The sequence below is a fragment of the Leucoraja erinacea genome, chromosome 10 (assembly GCF_028641065.1).
Source record: "Leucoraja erinacea ecotype New England chromosome 10, Leri_hhj_1, whole genome shotgun sequence".
Classification (NCBI taxonomy): domain Eukaryota; kingdom Metazoa; phylum Chordata; class Chondrichthyes; order Rajiformes; family Rajidae; genus Leucoraja; species Leucoraja erinaceus.
This window is the reverse complement of record NC_073386.1, coordinates 43,736,878-43,759,082: the sequence shown is the minus strand read 5'-3', so window position 1 is coordinate 43,759,082 and position 22,205 is coordinate 43,736,878. Positions and strand designations below refer to the sequence as shown.

Here is a 22,205-nt window from a genome sequence, read left to right as displayed (position 1 = left end):
GAACCATATTTTGAATTGAATGTGAAAAAAGTGGGTGAACAGATGTAGAGGAAGAGACCTTCAGCAGAATGCCATTGATGCATCTGGAACAGGGTGCCAATGGACTTTGTTTTAAATGGTCAGGAGGGTGGCGCTGGGAAGAGTAGCAAGAACCTTGAGTAACTGAAAGGAGAGTGGTCATTATTCGATAAAATGAGGGAGAAGTTTCAACGCCCAAATCAGAGCATCTTCAACTTTACCTCACTGAAAAATGATATAGCAAAAAATATTATTAATCCCTTCCTGACTTGAAAGTTAGGATGGACTCTGAAAATATTTCAGAGAGTACTCTTTAACATTCAAAACCATTCCATTTTCAATTAATTAATTGCTCACACAATGATAGTCTGTACGCTGGTAACATTTACAGGTCTACTTTTCTTCAAAATGTAACCATAAAAGAACTTGATAGACATGTGGTACGTGGAACCAAAGTAGGTCAGTGAGTTACCCCAACGACTTCTGTCACAATTTTTGACCGTGGCTAGTTTGTATTTCAAGATCATTTAGCTGTCTTTGCATCATATCCCTCGATAGCCTACATGATTTTGCTTGCACGAGATTATTATTCAATTACTCTTCAAAAAAAAACTACAAGCCTGAATGTTATCTAAAGAAACAACAGAACTTCATTATGAGATCAATGAACAGCAACCCAGCAAAGCAATGAGACAAGAAGAAAATCTGGAATCATCAAATAACTTACCAACTTTTTGTTGTCTTGTTTGTTGATCATAACTAGGGAGTCCTTTAAGGTGATGTGCGTGATCTCATAAAAGTCAGAAAATAGATTCCAGTTCTCACTGTGAACACCTTTGCCTTCACCTGTCTTACTGCTTTTGGGCAGGTGCTTGTTCTTGTTCTTCTGCAATTTATTTTTCTCTTTCAAAATAGTTGTTGACTTTAACAGGAGAAAAAGGAGAAATGTAAGTTTGATCGCTGCTAATGCTTGTGCAGAACTTCCTCAAAATGTTATAAATTGGCATGCTCCAGCTAAAGACGGGATAGATTATACATTTTATATAATGCTGGAGTTCACTAATCTCAGAACTGGAATGACCCTCAATTAGACCTGTCCAAATTATTATTTCATTTTTAGACAATACACAATAGGTGCAGAAGTAGGCCATTCGGCCCTTCGATGTGATAATGGCTGATCATCCACAATCAGTACCCCATTCCTGCCTTCCCCCCATATCCCCTCACTTTGCGATCTTTAATAGCTCTATCTAACTCTTGTTTGAGAGCATCCAGAGAACCAGTCTCCACCACCTTCTGTAGCAGAGAATTCCACAAGGAAGTGGCTGTTGTCCCCACAAAATCTATCTCCACTGATTACCTACGTGATGGACTCCACAAATTCACTATCCTCTGCATGAAGTATTTAAATTTACAATCCCTGGACATTTTCAAAATTATACACGACAAAGCTGTGATCAAGTGAAACAACATGTGTAATTCAGCACACTACTTCATAATCTGATCAGGTATTAAAATGTAAAAATGGGTAATCAATATGAAATCCAGTTTAAGAACCTGAGGTATCAGAAACATGTGAAGTACCTAAGATTGGTTGCTCTGAAAAGGAGAGGTTTGGGGAAAAAATCTGTGCCCATATACAAGTTAAATTTGTTCATCATCCCCAGGTAATACAAAATAGGATTTTTCAACTACTTCAGTAACATCCATAGAATATTTGTTCTTAAATATCTATGGAAGGAAAAGAGGGGAGATTGAAAGTTCTAGCTTCTATATTTAGATTTTTCATATTTTCTTTCGAAAATACCCATCAGGGTTCTGCCAGTTTACAGAGCAATCCCATTCCTGTACTCATTTCTCTGTGAACAATTCCCTCACCTGCCTTTATGCCCCCACCAACTATACTCGGGGTAATGGACAACAGCCAGTCAATCTGCCAAGTGGTCTCTCTGTGACATGGGAGGAAACTGAAGCACCCAGGAGGAAACCCACGTAATCATGGGAAAAAACGCGCAAACCCAGATAGCGCCAGAGGTCAGGATCCCCGTTGGGTTCCAGATTAATGGCCATTCCAGCAACGTTGATGGTTGGAGAAGGGAGACCTGATTTGGACCCAACATATCTAGTGGACAAACAGTCCATTCAAGCAGATAGCCAATTTACTCTCTGCTCATTTTATTGTTCATTGGCTTAAAATAATGTAAAGTCGAGCAGGCCATGAATTTATTGGCCAAGCCAAATATTCCCATCACACTGCATGCATCGGGATAAAAACAGAGTTGAGATTCTTGGAAAGTCAGTTCATCCATAAAAAATTTGGCCCACTAAAAATACTTTAAATAAACATAAATATGTTTTGAAATGTTTCTATTAACGTGGTACTTGTCACCAAGAACCAACCCCCCGCCCCCTCCCATATCTCTCTCTCTCTCTCTCTCTCTATCTATTTGAGAGAGGAAGTGGTTTCACAAAAAAAACCTGCCACTTCCTCATAATAGTAACTCGCAAACAACACACACTAAGAAACTAAGCCTCTAATACAAATAACAAAGTTCCCTTGGACTAGATTGTCCCACAGTGACTGCCACAGGAAATTTATATATTTTATAAAAGGGTGAAACTAATCTTCAACACTGACACAAAATAGGCAATTATGAATTGCGGGTCTGTTTTTACAACCTTCCCTTTCCCTTTTCGACTGCAATATCATTGGTCAACATTATTCACAGCTGGAGATGGGAAGCCTTAAACACATCCCATGCAGCAACAGACAGGAAAACTGACAGGCATTGTAACAAAATATAAGCAGGTTTCAAGGATTCAGATCAATGAATGGAGAAAGAACACTTGAATGTACAAACAACTGTATACATTAAAACACAATATCACAAAAACTATTAATAAAGCAATGTCCCTCGTGCCCTTCTGTACTTCCGAGACACCTGTCTGCAATGGCCGACCTTGAGATCACAAAAGTCCTGACACCTGCCCGCAACAAGACCCAGGGTCTCTCTCTACCTTCCCGACGGTGAAGTTCCTTCTACCTCTCTCCCCGAAGGAGATGTTCCTTCTCTCTCTCCCTGAAAGTGAGGCTCATTCTCTCTTTCCCTAAAATTGAAGTTCCTACTCTAAGGGTCGAAGCATGCAATTATATAATAACTTTCTCGCGAAGCACAACAGGTGACTGTGCCAAAACTAGCTATCCTCCTTTGTGCCAAATAGCACAAGTTATTTGCCCTATTGGAAGCCGAGCTAGTCTTAGATGTGTCTAGGAAGGCAAAGGCTCATCTCGGTGACCTCGCATGTGGCCTCATGATTTACTGGTCCCTCCAACTTGGCCTAAGCATTCTTCCAAAATCTACTTATTTTCCAAAGTTTGAAATGTGCTGCTGAAAACTCAGTTTAATCTGACATAGACTGTTTAACACTTACATTACAGGTATATAATTCCTAAAATAAAATTCTGTGCACTTTTTAGAACCCAATATCTACATATTAATGAATATTTCTTCCAACTCCCAATCATTATCTCTAGCTTTCTGATGAATATTGGCAGTTAATAGCAACACGGAAAACCTGCTTCCAATTTACTTCCCAATTCCGTTCCAACAACAAGACACAGTAAAGGCAGCAATTCCGCATTCTTCCCACACCTCTTAAATAACGTCAACTTCCTTTATATATTGTTTTTCGTGTCGCAAAATGTTCCAAAGCATCCTATGAGTGTTATCCAACAAAAATTAATGTACATTCCACATAAAGGCTACTAGGCAGATGACAGGAGGTGGATTTTACAAAACATTTAATAGGCAAAAGAAAGAGGGAGGTTAAGAGACACTAGTACAAGGCTCCAACAGCAGCTCATAGAAAATAAAGTTCACGGATAAGCAAGAGGTCATAATTAGAACAATGCAGAGACTTGCAGAGATGAGATGAGGAAAACGTTTTTCACACAGAGAGGGGCGAATCTCTGGAATTCTCTGGCACAAAAGGTAGTTGAGGTCAGTTCATTGGCTATATTTAAGAGGGAGTTAGATGTGGCCCTTGTGGCTAAAGGGATCAGGGGGTATGGAGAGAAGGCAGGTACGGGATACTGAGTTGGATGATTAGCCATGATCATATTGAATGGCGGTGCAGGCTCGAAGGGCCGAATAGCCTACTCCTGCACCTATTTTCTATGTTTCTATGCTAGGGCTACATATTACTGAGATAGGGAGAAGCATGACCATGAGGGATTTAAATCAAGGGAAAGAAAGGTAGTACTGAGATTCTGCTTGACTGAGAGTCAATATTGATCAGAAAGTACAGGGGAAGTGGATAAAAACTACAGTGCAAATTGGAAAAAAAGGTGACAGGATTTTGGAAGAACTCCAGTTAAAACACCAAAATATGTATCGTAATTAATAAACCTATTGTAATTACTCTTCTTCTTCCATGACCAATTAGCTTTACAGGCTACATTCTTTCATCCATCTCATTTTTAACAGTCTCAACCCAGGAAGATTACAGAGTCCATTTATTGATGCCCAGATTACACAAGCCCGAGTCTGACCTTGCGATTAGAAGCAAAGTCCTACAAAGGGCAGTATTGATTCCTGCATTTTTGTAATTGCAGTAAGCTGCAATAATGCATGCAGTTATTTTGTGTAATTATTGGTGCAATTTATTTCTACATTTAGTTATTTTTAGCAGCCATGCAAAACCCTTTATGGGCACAGTTTATTTTCACATGATCAATACCACTATAGATTGTCTGGTATTGATAAATAATGACTTCCTTCAAGATCTAACACTAGATGCAAATACAAAAATGCAGTTCACATAAAAGCTAATATAGAATAAATGGGAAAAACAAATGCATTAAGTAGAAACTTTGGAAAAGGTGGGGGCAGATGGATTTCAATTCTCAGAAGTTCACGCTAATGTATTATGGAAGTCAAATAGTGCTGCAACATATACAAATAATAGTTTTCCGCTAAGGACTGTTGATGAGAATAAGGGCCTTGGAATTCAACTCCACAGCTCCTTGAAAGTGGCAACATAGGTAGATAGGATGAGAGAAAGGACGTATCATGCTTGCTACAGGGTGACTTGGACAGGTTAGGGGAGTGGGCAGATGCATGGCAGATGAAGTTTAATGCGGATAAATGTGAGGTTATCCACTTTGGTAGCAAAAACAGGAAGGTAGATTACTATCTAAATGGCGGCATCTAGTTGGGAAAAGAGGAAGTACAACGTGATCTGGGGGTGCATGCATGCAGGTACAGCAGGATGTGAAGAAAGCGAATGGCATGTTGGCCTTTATAACAGGAGGAATCGAATATAGGAGCGAAGAGGTCCTTCTGCAGTTGTACAGAGCCCTAGTGAGACCATACCTAGCGAGAGTATTGTGTGCAGTTTTGGTCCCCTAATTTGAGGAAGGACATTCTTGCTATTGAGGGAGTGCAGCGTAGGTTTACAAGGTTAATTCCCGGGATGGCAGGACCGTCATATGCTGAGAGAATGGAGCAGCTGGGCTTGTACACTCTGGAGTTTAGAAGGACGAGAGGGGATCTCATTGAAACATATAAGATAGTTAAGGGCTTGAACACGCTAGAGGCAGGAAACATGTTCCCGATGTTGAGGGAGTCCAGAACCAGGGGGCCACAGTTTAAGAATTTAAGCCATTTAGAACGGAGGCGAGGAAACACTTTTTCTCACAATGAGTTGTGAGTCTGTGGAATTCTCTGCCTCAGAGGGTGGTGGAGGCAGGTTCTCTGGATGCTTTCAAGAGAGAGCTAGATAGGGCTCTTAAAAATAGCGGAGTCAGGGGATATGGGGAGAAGGCAGGAACGGGGTACTGATTGGGGATGATCAGCCATGATCACATTGAATGGTGGTGCTGGCTCGAAGGGCCAAATGGCCTACTCCTGCACCTATTGTCTTTCAGAGTTATGGGGAAAGAATACACAAGTTAGGACGTAATGTTGCAACTTTACAAAACACAGGTTAGACCACACGGGGTACTGTGTGCAGATCTGGTCGCTGGATTCTAGAAAAGATGCACTGAAGAGAGTACAGAAGAGAATTCATCAGGATGTTGCCTGGATTGAAGAACTTTTGTTAGGGTGGAGATAGGATAGGTTGGGCGTATTTACTCCACAGAGAAGGAGATCAAGGGTTAACCTGATAGAGGCATATCAAATTATGAGGCATAGACAAGGTGGAATTTCCCCATTGTTTTGGTACCAAAAACATGAAGGAACATATTTATGGGGAGAGGTAGAAATATTGAAGGGGATTTAAGAAGACAATTTATTTTACAGACACTGAGAATAGTTGATATCTGGAACTCACTGCTAGGGGAAGTGGTAAAGTTAGATACAATCATTATATTTAAGAGACATTTAGACAGGCACTTGAACAGGCAAGACAGGAAGTATATGGACGTAGTATGAATAAATGGACAAAAAGGTCAGTTTGGATGTGGAGCAGTCAAGGGCCCGTTTCTGTGCTGCACAAAATTAAACGCTAACAGCAACATGACTGAATAAAAACATGTTATCTACCTATCTATATATTACTAAAACTCTCATCTTGTCTGTGTGTGCATTCGTGTCTATCTGTCATGCCCTGAAATATGCCAAAATGGCACATAACATCGCTACAATTTTTGGACCGCCTTCCTCACCATGGTCATGTGGTGTGGTGTATCAAAGTTTTTGTTCAGATTGATGGTATATTTTACAAGTTATTGACATTTAAAAATTTAAACAATTGACTTTTCAGTTAACTTCTCAGTGTGAAAAATCCAAATCCAATTGCTGGCCCTGCCCGCAACAATGTTGCAATCACATGACACTGAGTCCTGGCAGCAAGTGGAATTGGATATTTTTTCCTGGCACGAGTACACTTGCATTTTTGTGAGGGATAATTATGGGGAAATGAGCCGCCCCTGCACAGTTGGGAGCTACGTGTGAGTGGTGGAATATGTTGCATTGGGGAAACGGGTGAGTGGTGGAATATTGCGTTGGGGAACGGGTTGCGTTGAGGGACCAGGCCAACCGTGTGACAGGGACCCAACAGGACCCAACTTGGTTTAGTCAACCAATAAATGTTCATGGAACTGTAAGCACAAAGCATTGGTTTATCATGCATATCACTCACAAGCCTCTTGGCTCTTTTGCTGTAATAATAGCAAGTGTAGAAATAAATTTACACATGCGGTGGAAATGGTAGTACAGATTAAAAAAGGGCATTTGATTTGATTCCTAGTATGAGCTACACTGATTGAAATGGGAGAGGCTGCATTAAAATAAAATTCATCTCAGCTACAAATGGAGGGAATAAATGGAAACCTACTTCAGAACATTTGTCAGAAATTTGATGTGTGAGGGCATTAGACAGGCCAGGTCCCTGGGTTGAATATTCTACCAATACGCAAGCTGATATGCTACCACGGCAGCTCCTTACAGGAAACAATTTGCTGTAGGGAAAATACCACTAACCTCTTTTGGTATACGTCTCCACTTAATTCCCGTACTTCCGGCGACCATCACCTCATGTTCTTTCTCTTTCTGTTCCTTTTCAATGGGCTCATAGTTGATCATCAAACGTTCGTTTTCCGCTGAAATCAACAGGCTTATCGGCTTAAATATTTCCTCTCCAAAATTCTTGGTCAATGATTCCAGGGTGGCCAGATACTTGACTTTGAGGTCATGAGGAGACACGCTGCTGTCACACACCGTCTTGTTGTTGAACTCTTTCAGGAAGTTTTTGAAGACATTATTGATACGACACCTAGTCAGAATGTTTCGCTGCCTGATGCTCGAGTTCAGTGTCTCGGGAATGTAATTCTTGTAACTGGAAGAAACCAAGTGATTGACACTACATTAGCATGCTACCTTGTACTTGAATCATCTTTGTGCAATGAAACAATTGTAATAAACTTGGCACCAGTGTCTTTTTTTTTTAAATGGACATTAACAAACATTTCTAATAATTGTCATGCTGAATATGATACTTTAGTTAATCTTATCCATATGAATTAAACATGCCTTGCGGTGTAGTGTCACTGCCTGCACACACACACAGACCACCTTGCTACTATACTCATGCTGAATATTGAAGAAGACCAGGTTATAGGATTTGCATTAGCCATGTCATAAAAACATAGAAAATCGGCCATTCAGCTACCGTTCGATATGATTATCCACTTTTGTGTTCTAGTCCTGTCTTCACCGCACATCCTTTGACCCCCTCCAGGATATATCTAGAGTTATATAGCATAGAAATATGTCTGCTTTGTCTTCAGCAACTATTTACTATAATCCAATTTACTCCTCCCACAGTCCCAGCAACTGCCACAAGATTCCACCATTCTCTTACGAGGGGCAACTTATTACTGTATACCAACCCCGTGTCTTTAGCACAGGAGATGACACCAGAATACCTGGGCAAACCCAGGGAAAACATGTAAGTTCCATGTAGATCAGCTTGGAGATCAGTGTTGAACCTGTGGTGTTGGGGCTGTAAGGCTGTAGTTCTGCTGAGGCACTTAGTGGTCTCTGGCATTGAGATGTTACTTGAGCTATTTCAACTATTCAATGCATCCATTTGACAGAAAATTACCTTGAAAAGCATTAAGTACATTCATTCCAGAAATACATTTATTCAATACATAAATACATTTATTCCAAAGATATGTAATGGATATGTTAATTGGTTGGAGAGTCATGGTGGCCGAACCCCTGTTCCTGTACATGGGGTTGGATAAAGGAGTGTGTATAGAGGTATGGCATCCTGCATGGTGATGGCATCATTTCAGGTTGTTAATGTAGCAGGGCCATGAGAAGGTGATGTACTTAGTTGGAGTTTTGGGTATCTGTAAAATCTGACTGCCAATACAAAGGCAAATGGCGGATATCAAGAACATTGTAACAGTTTAGTTAAATAACCACATCTTAAATGAGGTAAACAATCACCATAAATATGTCACCAAGTATTGTCAGTCAGCATGATCTAGATGTTGACCTATCCAAATCAGAAAAACAACCTTCCAAATATTATCACCAAAAGTTCATGCTCAGACACATCATGACATACAGGCCTCAATTAGTGTAATGAGATTCAGGTTTGCCTTAGATTTTTGTGTTGGAATCACACATTTTTACCATAAATTTCAGATTGATACCATAGAAACATGACCTTTTGCCCAAATCGACCTTGCTAACTAATATATGCGTCCACAGTGCCCTCCATAATGTTTGGGACAAAGACCCGTTATTTATTTATTTGCCTCTGTACTCCACAATTTGAGATATGTAATAGAAAAAAAAAATCACATGTGGTTAAAGTGCACTGTCAGATTTTAATAAAAGCCATTTTTATACATTTTGGTTTCACCAAGTAGAAATGACAGCAGTGTTTATACATAGTCCCCCCATTTCAGGGCACCATAATGTTTGTGACACAGCAGTGTCATATAAGAGAAAGTAGTCATATTTAGTATTTTGTTGCATATCCTTTGCATGCAATGACTGCTTGAAGTCTGCGATTCATGGACATCACCAGGTGTCTTCTCTGGTGATGCTCTGCAGGCCTGTATTGCAGCCATCTTTAGCTTATACTTGTTTTGGGGGCTAATCTTCAGTTTTCTCTTCAGCATATAAAAGGCATGCTCAATTGGATTCAGATCAGGGGATTGACTTGGCCACTCAAGAATTGACCATTTTTCAGCTTTGAAAAACTTTGTTGCTTGGGATGTTTGGGATCATTTTATTGCTGTAGAATAAATCACCGGCCAATGAGTTTTGAGGCATTGTTTGAACTTGAGCAGATAGGATGTGTCTATACACTTCAGAATTCATTATGCTACTTCCATCAGCAGTTGTATCATCAATAAAGATAAGTGAGCTAGTACCTTCAGCAGCCATACATGCCCAGGCCATAACACCCCTACCATCGTGTTTCACAGATGAGGTGGTATGCTTTGGATCTTGGGCAGTTCCTTCACTCCTCCATACTTTGCTCTTGCCATCTCTCTGATATAAGTTAATCTTCATCTCATCTGTCCACAAGACCTTCTTTCCAGAACTGTGCTTGCTCTTCTAAGTACTTCTCGGCAAACTGTAACCTGGCCATCCTATTTATGCTGCTAACCAGTGGTTTGCATCTTGCAGTGTGGCCTCTGTATTTCTGTTCATGAAGTCTTCTGTGGACAGTGGTGATTGACAAATCCACACCCGACTCCTGAAGAGTGTTTCTGATCTGTCAGACAGGTGTTTGGGGATTTTTCTTTATTATAGAGAGAATTCTTCTGTCATCAGCTGTGGAGGTCTTCCTTGCCCTGCCAGTCCCTTTGCGATTAGCAAACTCACCAGTGCTCTATTTCTTCTTAATGATGTTCCAAACAGTTGATTTTGGTACGCCTAAGGTTTGGCTGATGTCTCTAACAGTTTTATTTGTGTTTCTCAGTCTCATAATGGCATCTTTGACTTTCATTTGCACAACTTTGGTCCTCATGTTGATAAATAGCAATAAAAGTTTCCAAAGCTGATGGAAAAACTGGAGGAAAGACTAGGTGCTGTGAGTTCTCTTATACCTGCATTAAGGAGGCAATTAAAGGCAAGAGCAATTACAAATACCTGTGAAGCCATGTGTGCAAAACATGTGATTTTTTTTCCATTACAAATCTCAAATTGTGGAGTACAGAGGCAAATAAATAAATGGTGGGTCTTTGTCCAAAACATTATGAAGGGCACTGTAGTTTGTACAAGATATCTCAACTCTTATCATCCTACAGCTGCATTTAGCCTATGTCCTTCTAAACCCTCCATATCCATGTACAAGTCCAAACATCTGTTAAAAGTGCAACTTACATCCTCTTTGTATTATCAAATACATTTGCTACTTACATCACCTTTAAATATTTTCCCTCGCACCTTAAATCTATGCCGTCTTGTTTTAGGTTCCCCCTGCTCTGGGAAAAAGACTGTGACTGTCTACTCTATTTGTGCCCCTCATCATTTTATAAACCTCTATCAGATCATGACTTAGCCTCCCTTGTTGCAGAACTGTACGCAATAATCCAACTGTGGCACAACCAAGAATCTTCATTCTGTGTTTGTCAATATTGCTGTCTAAAGAAACAGCTATACACTCCCACGAGGAACTGAAGTTTGAAATATAATTTGGGACAATCTTACACCTCAGGATGTGGTGGATAACAGTTTAATGGCTATCTCACCAAGATACATTATTGACTTTTTCCATATACTCACTAACTCAGGTAACAAATATAAGCAGTCAGGAATAATAGATACAGACAATACTGCCACTGAACCCCGTTTGAAAGGGTATTTCATCAGTGTCTCCATTTCTCTCTTGGCAGCTCTGTTTTAGGAATTAAAATGACAACTCATTCATCCCATGTATAGTATACAAGTGTACTCCCTTGCCTTGCATTGCATTTCTCATTCTATCAGAAGCCTTTCATTTTCTCCTCTCCTCTACAATCCCTTTAAGTTTAGTTTAGTTTAGAGATACAGCGTGGAAACATGCCCTTTGGGCCACCGAGTCGACCAGCAACCTCTGCACATTAACATTATCCTACACACACTAGGGACAATTTACATTTATACCAAGCCAATTTACCTACAAACCTGTACGTCTTTGGAATGTGGGAGGAAACCGAAGACCTCGGAGAAAACCCGCGCGGCCGGGGGGAGAACGAAAAAACTCCGTACAGACAGCGCCCGTAGTCAGGATCGAACCCGGGTCTCTGGCAATGCTAGCGCTGTAAGGCAGCAACTCTACCGCTGCGCCCCTTTAGTTTAGTTTTGTTTGCCAATTTAAGGAGAAAGTTAATTGACCTGAAGTAGTAACCCTATTTCTTTCTCTGTGGCTGCTGCCTGCCCTCATGTATATTCCTCGCTTTTCCTGATTTATCCAACCTACATGACAGCTAACCTGGTGGTTTTAAATAGTGAGATTGAATAGCATATGACACAAGAGAGGTGGCAATCAATGAATTTCATATTCATAATTGTCCTTTAATTTCTCTGTGTAAAAACAGCTAAAGTTGAACTCCAAGTCGACAGGGCATTCGTGCAAGAGGATATGTCAATAGGAATCAAGTTACTAGGAAATTAGAAACAGCTTGTTAGTTTGTAAATAGCTCACAACCACTGTATTGCAACATCATTTTATCTCCCTTTGTGGTTGTGAACACAAAGAAAACAGAGACATCGGCCCCTCGACACATGCGGAAGACCAAAAGTATTGTAATTAATTGCTTTGTTGGAAACCTGCAGAGGTTGGTTGGTGAATGTATTGGGAAATCAATTTTCCCTCGTTCTCAGTCTTCCCCCCACCCCAGCCATCAGCTGAGCAGTATTCAACGGAGGAAATCTTGATACACATTGCGAGGTAACCTGTCAACAGCAAAATAAGGTTTTGTGGACAGGAAATGTGTGCGAACGTTGTTCAAATTCCAGGTAACAATTAGGAAGCCAATGCAAAATCTGCAGTCAGATAAATACTTTTGCTCAAAGAATTGAGGAAGGTGCAACAAAGGTTAGAACACACTACCTGTATATGAATAAATTCAAGATACAGTTACATATACCTCCAACAAGGGAAAGAATGAAGCATTCAGAGTGAAAATTGTTAAAGGTTCTGGTAAATTACAAAACAAAACATTGAATCTCAGGTTAATTTTCTATTTTAACAATGTTGTCTTTATTCTGAACAATAGTGCACTGTTTCTCAAATTAATTGTTTCTCAGAAGATGTAATATAACAAATTACATTCCAAAATGACATTCCAAAATCCCCTCACCTCATTTCCTTGGAGATTTCTTGCAGTGGGATTTTCCGGTTAAGGGCCTGATGTGTCATGGCCAGGACTGCCATTCCCAGACACTCATTCTCTATTTCATGAAATTCACAGTCACTGTTAGGATCTCGAACAGGGGCCAGGCCTTTAATCAAATCATACTGTCCCTGAAATAAGAGGATAATTGTAAGCTTCAAAGGAAAATGGCGTTGAAAATTAAAAAAACTATAGATACTGGAAATCTGAAACAAAGATAGAAAACTGTGGAAATGCACAGCAGGTGAGGCAGTCATTGTGGAAACTGGGTAAGAGAGAGATGTGTTTGTCTTCAATCAGCAGGAAGATGGGGATATCTATGACAAGTGGAGGAACTGGGACAGTTATCAGCAGAATCGTAGGTCTGCGTAATGGATTGTTGCTAGTAGAATGGTGGGACTTCCCTGGTAGGCTACACTTATGCTTGTAGAATGTTGGAAAAACAGACATCATCTGGAGGGAGAGAATCAGCTAATGCTTCAAATGAGGGATCCTTCATGAGACTTGAGAAAGAGAAACAGCAGAACAAGGTGATATAGGAACTCGGTGGGTCAGGCAGCATCTGTAAATGGAATGGACAGACGATATTTCGGGTCGGGACCCTTCTTCAGACTGAGTTTGTTGCCGATGTGGTTTTGGCACACTGGGGCACATTCAGCTTGCCAGTCCTACAATGTAGAGGAACAGAGAGAAAGGAAGGCAAGTAGAACGGGTTCTTATTTAGACAGGAAGAAAGAGCATGTAAGAGCATGTTATCTAAAGTTAGAAAATGTTAGAAAAAGTTAGAAACTTACAAAATCTTAAGGGGTTGGACAGGCTAGATGCAGGAAGATTGTTTCCGATGTTAGGGAAGTCCAGGACAAGGGGTCACAGCTTAAGGATAAGGGGGAAATCCTTTAAAACCGAGATGAGAAGAACTTTTTTCACACAGAGTGGTGAATCTCTGGAACTCTCTGCCACAGAGGGTAGTTGAGGCCAGTTCATTGGCTATATTTAAGAGGGAGTTAGATGTGGCACTTGTGGCTAAGGGGATCAGGGGGTATGGAGAGAAGGCAGGTACGGGATACTGAGTTGGATGATCAGCCATGATCATATTGAATGGCGGTGCAGGCTCGAAGGACCGAATGGCCTACTCCTGCACCTAATTTCTATGTTTCTATGTTTCTATGTGATATTAAGTCTGGAAGGCTGCAATGTGTCCAGACTGATGAAGTGGTGCCTTTTTTTTGCGCTTGCATTGGGTCTCATTGTAACTGCAGGCGATTGCAGATAGGCTGCTCAGAGTGGGAGCAGGATGGTAAATTAAAACAACAGGTAAGGTTTCAAGGTCAGTTTATTGTCACATGTACCAATTACGGTACAGTGAAATTTGAGTAAATGGAAGCTGAAAATATTTCCTGTGACCAGAGCACAGATATTTTGCAGAGTGATCACCCAATCTGCATTTCATTTCCCCAAGGCAGAGCAGGTCACATTATGAACACTAAATGTTGTACGCTAGAGTGGAAGGAGTGCAAGGTAATCACTGCTTCACCTGGAATGGTCGTTAGGGTCCCTGGATGGTAGAAGGGGAAGGGGAAGGGATAAACGGACAGGTATTGCACCTCCTGTGTTCACAAGGAAAATTGCCAGATGACGGGGAAAGGATCACAGGGCAGAATAGCAACCAGGGACTTGCAAGGGGAACGATCTCAACAAAACACTAGAAGGGGAGGAGAGGAGAACAGATGCATAGTGTTGGAACCTTGTTGGAGCTGGAAAAGTCAGGAATTATCATGAATAAACAGGAAATTGGAAGATTAATGATTCTATCCATCAAATGAAAGAAGATACCTACAAATAAATACCCACAGTGTACCAGAAGAACAAAATCAGACTGGCAACCACTTGTACACATCAACATGACACAATTTGGAATAATATGTGACAATAATTTGGAGTCTAATGTTAACAATATGAAAAACTATACTGTGCAGAAAGAGTATTGAAGAGTCCAAATCAATAACAATACATTATTTAGGGAACAGGGGTTCCCCTCTTCTATTATAGATGAGGCCCTCACACGTGTCTTGGCACCCCGCAGCTCTGCTCTTGCTCACCCTCTCCCCAGTTTTGCCTAGCCCACAGCCAACAATGGACCATTGTGGGCTCCACCTTTCCTTGATCATCTTATTTTGTTTGCATTCGTTCATTTGTTCTCTTTATCACCGCCTATACCTCTCGTTTCCTTTTCCCCTGACTTTCGGTCTGAAGAAGGGTCTCGACCGAAACGTCACCTATTCTTTTTCTCCAGAGACGCTGCCTGACCCACTGAGTTACTCCAGCTTTTTGCGTCTATCTTCGGTTTCAACCAGTATCTGCAGTTTCCTCCGGCACAAAATATTATATGGTTCCCTTTAGGTTGGGAACCTCCTGGATTTGATAAATCCCAAGATCAAAACCTTTAACCAAAACTTATACCTGAAAGTATAGGTATTCCAAGGAATTTGCATCCAAGAGAGGAGTTCCATTTTCTGCATTTTGCGAGTCACGCATGTTTTTCTGCTTTCGTGTAGGAGTATGTCTCCAGACTGGTTGTTCATTTTCATTGGATCCATGCCAGTTACCAAAGAAGAACCTGAAGAAACAGAGATGGTTTGTTCTGGTAGGTGGTCCATGTAGAGCAATGACGTTGAATGAATGCTACAGCCCACACAAAATAATGGGCAGAGGTTTATGTGCAGCAGATTGTACCATGGGCTGTTTGCCACTTTTCATTTCACTGCACATCTCGTATGTGTATGTGACGAATAAACTTGACTTGACTTGTTGACCTTCTATTTTATTCTCCAAATCTCCACCAGCAATCTGCTTTTGCTGTAATGCTAAAGGAATAACCACACTCGGAGTCCAGGGTTGTCTCCAATATTTTTTTGCCCACCTTAAAAGTATCAACAGATATAAATCAATACCTATCCATGTTCTCCAGAGATGCTACCTGTCCCCCACTCCAGCACTGTGCCATTTTTTTCTGTGAAACAGCATCTGCAGTTCCTTGTATCTACAAATCAAGTCTTCAGTTTGTTACTAACTGGAGGCACCAAGAGATTTCAGAGGCCTTTACTGAAAGTACATTGTTCACATAATTACACAAGACTTTGAAAGGAAAGACTGAGTCAAACAGTGTCCCTTTCGCAAGACCATGAATGACTAACACATAATGGTAAGTATGCGAGCCAACTGTTTTAGCTCATGCATGTTATCACAACATGTTGGGGCTGTGGGAACGCTTTTGGATCACATGAAATAGTTGGATTTGCTTCTATCCTCACTTGGCATGTGTACTTAGCACACAGAAGACAATCAGAAAACTGGACAAAAATGTGTAGCAATAGGAATCTCTGCACAGAATACCCACTAGATTTCTCTTTCCCACCTTCCTTAGTCATGAGATCCCAGGATTGATCACCTTTATGTCTCAGCTTATCAGCCTCAGCAGGTGACTCTGCCTTCACCTTCCTCAACTGGTCCCATCTGCCATCTTGTATACCTTGTCTGCTTCCACCTTTCATCCACCTGCCTGTCTTCAAACCCCACCCCTCCTCCACCTACCTATTATCCTTCATTCCCCCTCGGTCCACATATCAACTATTGGCCTCTGTGTCAGTCCTCTCCCTCTCCTCTTTAGACTGGCCATCTTTCCTCTCCACTCTCACCCAAAAATGTCGGCAATTCCTTTCACTTCGCAGATGCTGCTCAACCTGCTGAGTTTCTCTGACAGTTTGTTTTTTGCCAAGAGGAGCTAACTCAATTAAAACAGACATAAAACTTGCTGTTTTCCTTATCTGCATGAAGCCTGCCACAATGGTAAGTCCACCTACCAAAAGAATGATCACAATATACAATGTAATACAGTAAACGTAATCAAACACGGCCAGTGCTATTGGTGTTTGTCATTCCCAGTTCTTAACATATTGCACATATCTATGATACAGGAATGGCAAGGCCAAATAACGAAGACTAGCAGAACGGTACAAAGATAAAACAGAGAAAATGTTTGAGGAATATGATTGCAGAATAGCCACCATTTTTAAGTACAAATCCTCCATGTTCAGATAACACGCTTGCTGTGAAATATCATACTTGCATAATTCTCTGGCAGCAAATAATTTGATGTTCGAATACAGTACCATAATTTGATGACAGGACCATTCTTAAAGCTGATTGAGGGAGGTAGCCGTGTAGGTTCCAGTAGGTTAACGTTACTATCCGCGTGATGGGGCATCACGGTGTCGATAGGTGATTGACAGGGAGTGTAGTCGACTGGACTTGTATTCCAATAGGAATGTTCTGAAATGATGGGAAGAAGGGAATCTAATAAATAAGAAAAAACATATAAAATTAATAGGTATATGAGACACGGCTAATAATTCAGGAGAGCAGGGGTGTTCGCCGGATAAAGTAGGGGGGAGGAATCGCGGAGAACACGGCAAGGAGCACAATATTATAAGTCAACTAGGGTAGTGTGGGAGGAGTGGGGGTAACTCATGCCTCAGAAGGCATTGGGGCCGTGGTTCACTTGAGATTGCATTAAAAAATTAGGGAGATTATAGCGAGCTCGAAATTACGGCTAAGACAAATCAGGGATATAGGTATACGAAAGTGCAGGGGAACGGTGGACTTAGTTGTGGCGAACGAATGATCAGGGCATGATCACGAGGGGGTTGATGTGTGGCGGTGGCGTGAGAATCGAGAGGGCTTAGTGTGGGGCGGCTACTCGCTGCACCTATTGCATTATGTATTTCCAACTAGAATTTCCACTAAATAAGCCTACTGTTGTGTCATCATGAACCTTTCACCTCTTTTAAAACAAACACTCGCTGCAATGAGGACGTGCTAGATACACGTTCACAAGTCACTTTGTTTCCAAAGCCGGATCCCAATGGACACCACTTGTGGGGTACCCCGCACGTCAGTCCTGTCCAGCTGAACGCTATCATCTCACGGATCACAAAAACCACCTAGACAGAGATGCATTAAGAGCATAAAAACCTCGGGTGTGTTATAGACGTCAGGATTAAATCTACATCAAACAGGGGGGTCCCTCGATTACCTTAAAACAGAATTAATGAAGGTTCTAAGGAGCAGCTAACCTTAGGGCATGCAGATGAAATGTAATTCGCTGATCGGGCAGTGACGAAATTAAGAGAGGCTGGAAGGTATAACACGGCCTTAAACAACAGCTTGGCTGTGAGCTTGCTTTCCAAACAGGGGAATCAAACAATGCCAGGAGACCAGCTGACCTTGGGAAATGGTTTGCTGTGTAGATTTATGCACGGACTACGGATGTGAAGGCTGGGTAGACTAAGTAGAACGGGGGTTGGTAAAATGGGTGAAATACTGAGGATGATTAGTCATATACTCGCTGGAAAAAGGGCACAAGCCTCCCTTTAGTGTGCATGGATCAGGGCATCAATGCATGTAGAAAAGCTGCTCGGCTAACTGTCACTGAGAGGTGGGCTCGTGATATCTGTGTCCGAAGTGAGATGACGGTTCCGCGTGTAGGATGATCATTGCTGGGGTGCTGCTCAACCCACACGATAAAATGGTGGGCTTTGAGTGTACAGGGCCGACGCTCCAGGATCTTCTCATCGTGTCGTCACGACAGATACGTGTCCGACCCACTGGGTTGCCAGGATGCCGAAATTAGGCCTTTTGCCCATCAAGTTCTGACACCGCGCATATCAATGCCTGGCTGAGCTACAGTTTCTCGGTCTTTAACCCTTCCAGTCACAGCTTGAATGGGTTTGGGTTTTCGCCATCCGCGTTAGAGCATGTACCAAATCTCTTCTGTCTCCAACTCTAAGAACAGACCTTTGCGCTTTGAAGGGCTAAGGGAGCGAACCATTTATCCCAGCAGACATGACCCTGGGTAACATGAGGAGAATTGGATAATAAAGACGCTTGGCCCTTGCAAATTGACGGAAAGAACAGACGTATGTGCAGAAAACGGGCAACCTACACTCGAACGAGAGAGAAAACAACCCATAATGGTCATAGTAAGATTATGGAATGTGAGTACCTAGGAGTTGCTTATGTAAGATAACATTTCCCAAAGTAATCAAGTCCTACCCAATCATACCGAAAGTAGGTAATATCAATGTCTGATTTGGCGGACATCAACTTTGTAAGATGTGAAAATAATAATGGGAGAAAAGGGGCCAGGGTTTCGTATTTGCTCAAACACCACGCGAGAGAGAGTCTGTGCACAATGGAGAATAGACACCTGAGCAGGAAAAAGATTCGGAAAACACATTTACTTAACATGAAATTCAACTGGGCACATAGTTGACTATTAGGTTGTGACAAATTCAAATAGATATACTGGTCTCGACTAAAATGCTTGAAAATCAAACGCGTAATAATAAAAGACATTCCGAACACCACCATGCCTGGTTCTTTCATCACCAGACCAAAAGAGTAACAAATCATTGTGTTTTTAAATCCCTTCTATTGAAGGTGCTTTTTAGTAGAAGTCAATTACAAACACCCACTAACTGTCAGATTCCACGTACAAAGTAGAAGTGCCGCAAAACGGTAGATCATACATTAGCGGGCACGGTACATGACTGTTACGTTGTCCACATTATCCGTTACATATCCTCCGGTCAAATATCCTGAGTTCAAAGCATCCTATAATGGCAGTTTGCATATGGCAAATCAAAAAATGCGACCATGCAGGTAGGTGCCGCACGCATTACATTCTTGTGTTACTAGGGAAGGAACCAACCCTGGTGATTTATTCCCCGTTTTCACTGCAGTAAATTTACAGGTTTCAGATCGTTGTTGGCACGCTGAACTATGATCTTTTAGTCTAAATTGAAGAACGGCGGGTAATGGTCTCCACAAACGTATCTTTCAGCTCAAGCAGCATCAGATGTTCCATGGGTGACAAATGGGGAAAATAAGTGGCAGAAAACAGTCATGATTCCATTTGCCATCCCGCTACTATGGGTAAGGCAAATACAAAATTAATAATTGTTAACACCATTAACAATGGTGGAGATTAATAATTCGTAACGTCAGACCATGTGCGCTCGAGGTACAGAGCTTGTTACTTTTAGCACGGCCAGCCTGTATCCAGAGTCAAAAAAAGTCTCTCTGCTAGCACTGTTGTCACACAGCGTTAGATTCAAATTCACAAATGAAAATGGAGGATTTCAATGTGATTTCAAAAGCATTGCCAATCTTATAAATTTAATGGAAACATGGCAAGGGGGGAGTCGCCCGAAAAATTTCAAAGGTTACTGCAGCTGTTAGTAAAATACCACAAGATAGCACTGATTATAACTGGAATGATGTTGGCAAGGCCTCAACTAGTGTTTCGTGATCGCCCACAGCACCTATCATTGTTTTGAAACTAGAACCACAAATTCCAACGAGTTGCTTGTATTCTGTTGAAAGAGGGTGAAGCCACTATTTTGAGATGATGCTGTGAATGTGGGGCTACATTGGCTTTTCCCAACTCATGCAAACTATTATCTCAAACCTGGTTGTTTGTGATGAGATCAGTCACAAATGTGGGAATGCTGTGTGGGGGCCGGTAGATTGTGCAGGTGTCTGTAGGGTGTAGTGGAAAGGAATATTGTGAGTGTTTATCCCAGGGTTCATATTAGTGTAATTTAAGATCTGTAGGTGTCTCTCAATCTTCACGCAGATCACAAAGACCGAGAGAATGTTGTGGGGGGAGCGTGGGTGATGCAATAAAACATACTTGGGCATATGGGAGTTTGGGTGAACCAAGCCAATAACGTTTTACTTCCTTATGTTGGCATGGAACGCTGGAATAGAAACATATTCCAAAGTAACATAAGTAGAGTCGACAGTGCCGTTACCACATTTCTTGGCAACAGTCAATGGCATAGGTGTCTTCAGACAAGTATGTTCACGCCATCAGTATATTTGGATGGTTGAATAGTTACATAAAACTGAACACTCATGCCTTTACAGCGGGACATGCATAACTTGCCTGCAACATGCGTGATCTGTCTAAAATCTCTTTTCAAGCACAAGAACCATACTGCAACAATCTAAGTTGGTCATTTAGATCCTGTATAAAAAAAAAGTATGTAAATGTTAGTTTCATCAACCACAAATTGAAATATCAAAATAATCTAAGAGGTACCCATGAGTTTAGGTGTATTGTTTTTGGAATGCAGGAGGTGGGACAGACCTTAATTAAGGCAAGCGTAGACACAAAAGCTGGAGTAACTCAGCGGGGGACCGACAGCATCTCTTCTCGGTGGAGAAGGAATGGGTAACATTTTCAGGTCAAAGGTCTTTTGTTGTATCTTTCTTCAGTTTGACCCCAGCATCTGCAGTTCCTTCTATAACACAGCTTATGGCTAGAGTGCGTGAGGTAAAATGATGTAATGATAGTGTGGCCCATTGGCAACTTCACCGATTCTCTTTCTGAGGTACCGTGCGAGTCACAGGTTGGGCAAGATGTACAAACTACAACGGAATCCACTCATAGTGAGTTCTTTCTACCCCATTGAGAATAGGGGGGTGGTGTCGATTAAAATCCCCGTTTGGGAGTCAAGACTAAGAAAGGAATGTTTCTAATGTTGATGCTAAAAGAAGGCACCAATTATATTAGTTGATCATCGTTATAGCAAAATCCTATAGAGATGACGGGAATTGCAAGATGCAAATCATGTACTCATTCAGAGCAGTCCGGCCCTCCTGGGTGCAAATAAGCCCCAGACTGGTGTGATCATTCTCAGAAGTGGAATAGTTTTCACTGTTGGAGTTGGTGAATGGATACAATTGGAGTCCTTAACCTTAGAGATGGGAACACTACAAGGTAAGACCTACCAGTCTCAGTAGTATGATCGGAAGAGAGGCAACATTTGTATTGTCGACATAGCAAGTTCGGGTATTCCTAAAAACCCAGGAGACCCCACGTATCCAATGAGGCTTTCACGTAATGGCGTAATGGGAAAGAACAGCAACAAACCTTTGTTCGGAATCAACGTTATACTACTGGACTTCCTGGATTATGAACCATTATTCCAAGAAATGCTAGTGACTTGAGGCAATGTCGAATTACATACCATGGTGTAAGTTCCCACCAAAAATTAATTAACTTCCAGGTGCGGGTGGTTGTTTATATAAATGCACAGTAATGGAGAGCGATTGGTGCATATCTTTGCGAGGAAACGTTTTCAAGTTGGCCACTGACTGACCGAAAGTTTAGTTTAGTTGGTAGCAAATCCCTTTTGCGAGATTAATCAAACCATAGCAGTCTTCTAGAGTATTTCGCAATACTTTGGGGATTTTGTATTTCATATTT

General features: G+C 41.4%; 1 protein-coding gene across 1 annotated transcript in view; it reads right to left on the bottom strand.

The window, feature by feature from the left end:
- Positions 1-16,737, bottom strand: part of jak1 (Janus kinase 1) — a 50,200-nt gene extending 33,463 nt beyond the window's left edge. The window contains exons 1-4 of the mRNA XM_055642069.1: positions 15,332-16,737; positions 12,839-13,002; positions 7,506-7,860; positions 746-940 (exon numbers count right to left, since the gene is read on the bottom strand). Coding sequence (XP_055498044.1) covers positions 746-940; positions 7,506-7,860; positions 12,839-13,002; positions 15,332-15,406 — 789 coding nt within the window. The 5' untranslated portion in view covers positions 15,407-16,737. The remainder of the gene's footprint in view (positions 1-745; positions 941-7,505; positions 7,861-12,838; positions 13,003-15,331) is intronic.
- Positions 16,738-22,205: the final 5,468 nt, after the last annotated feature.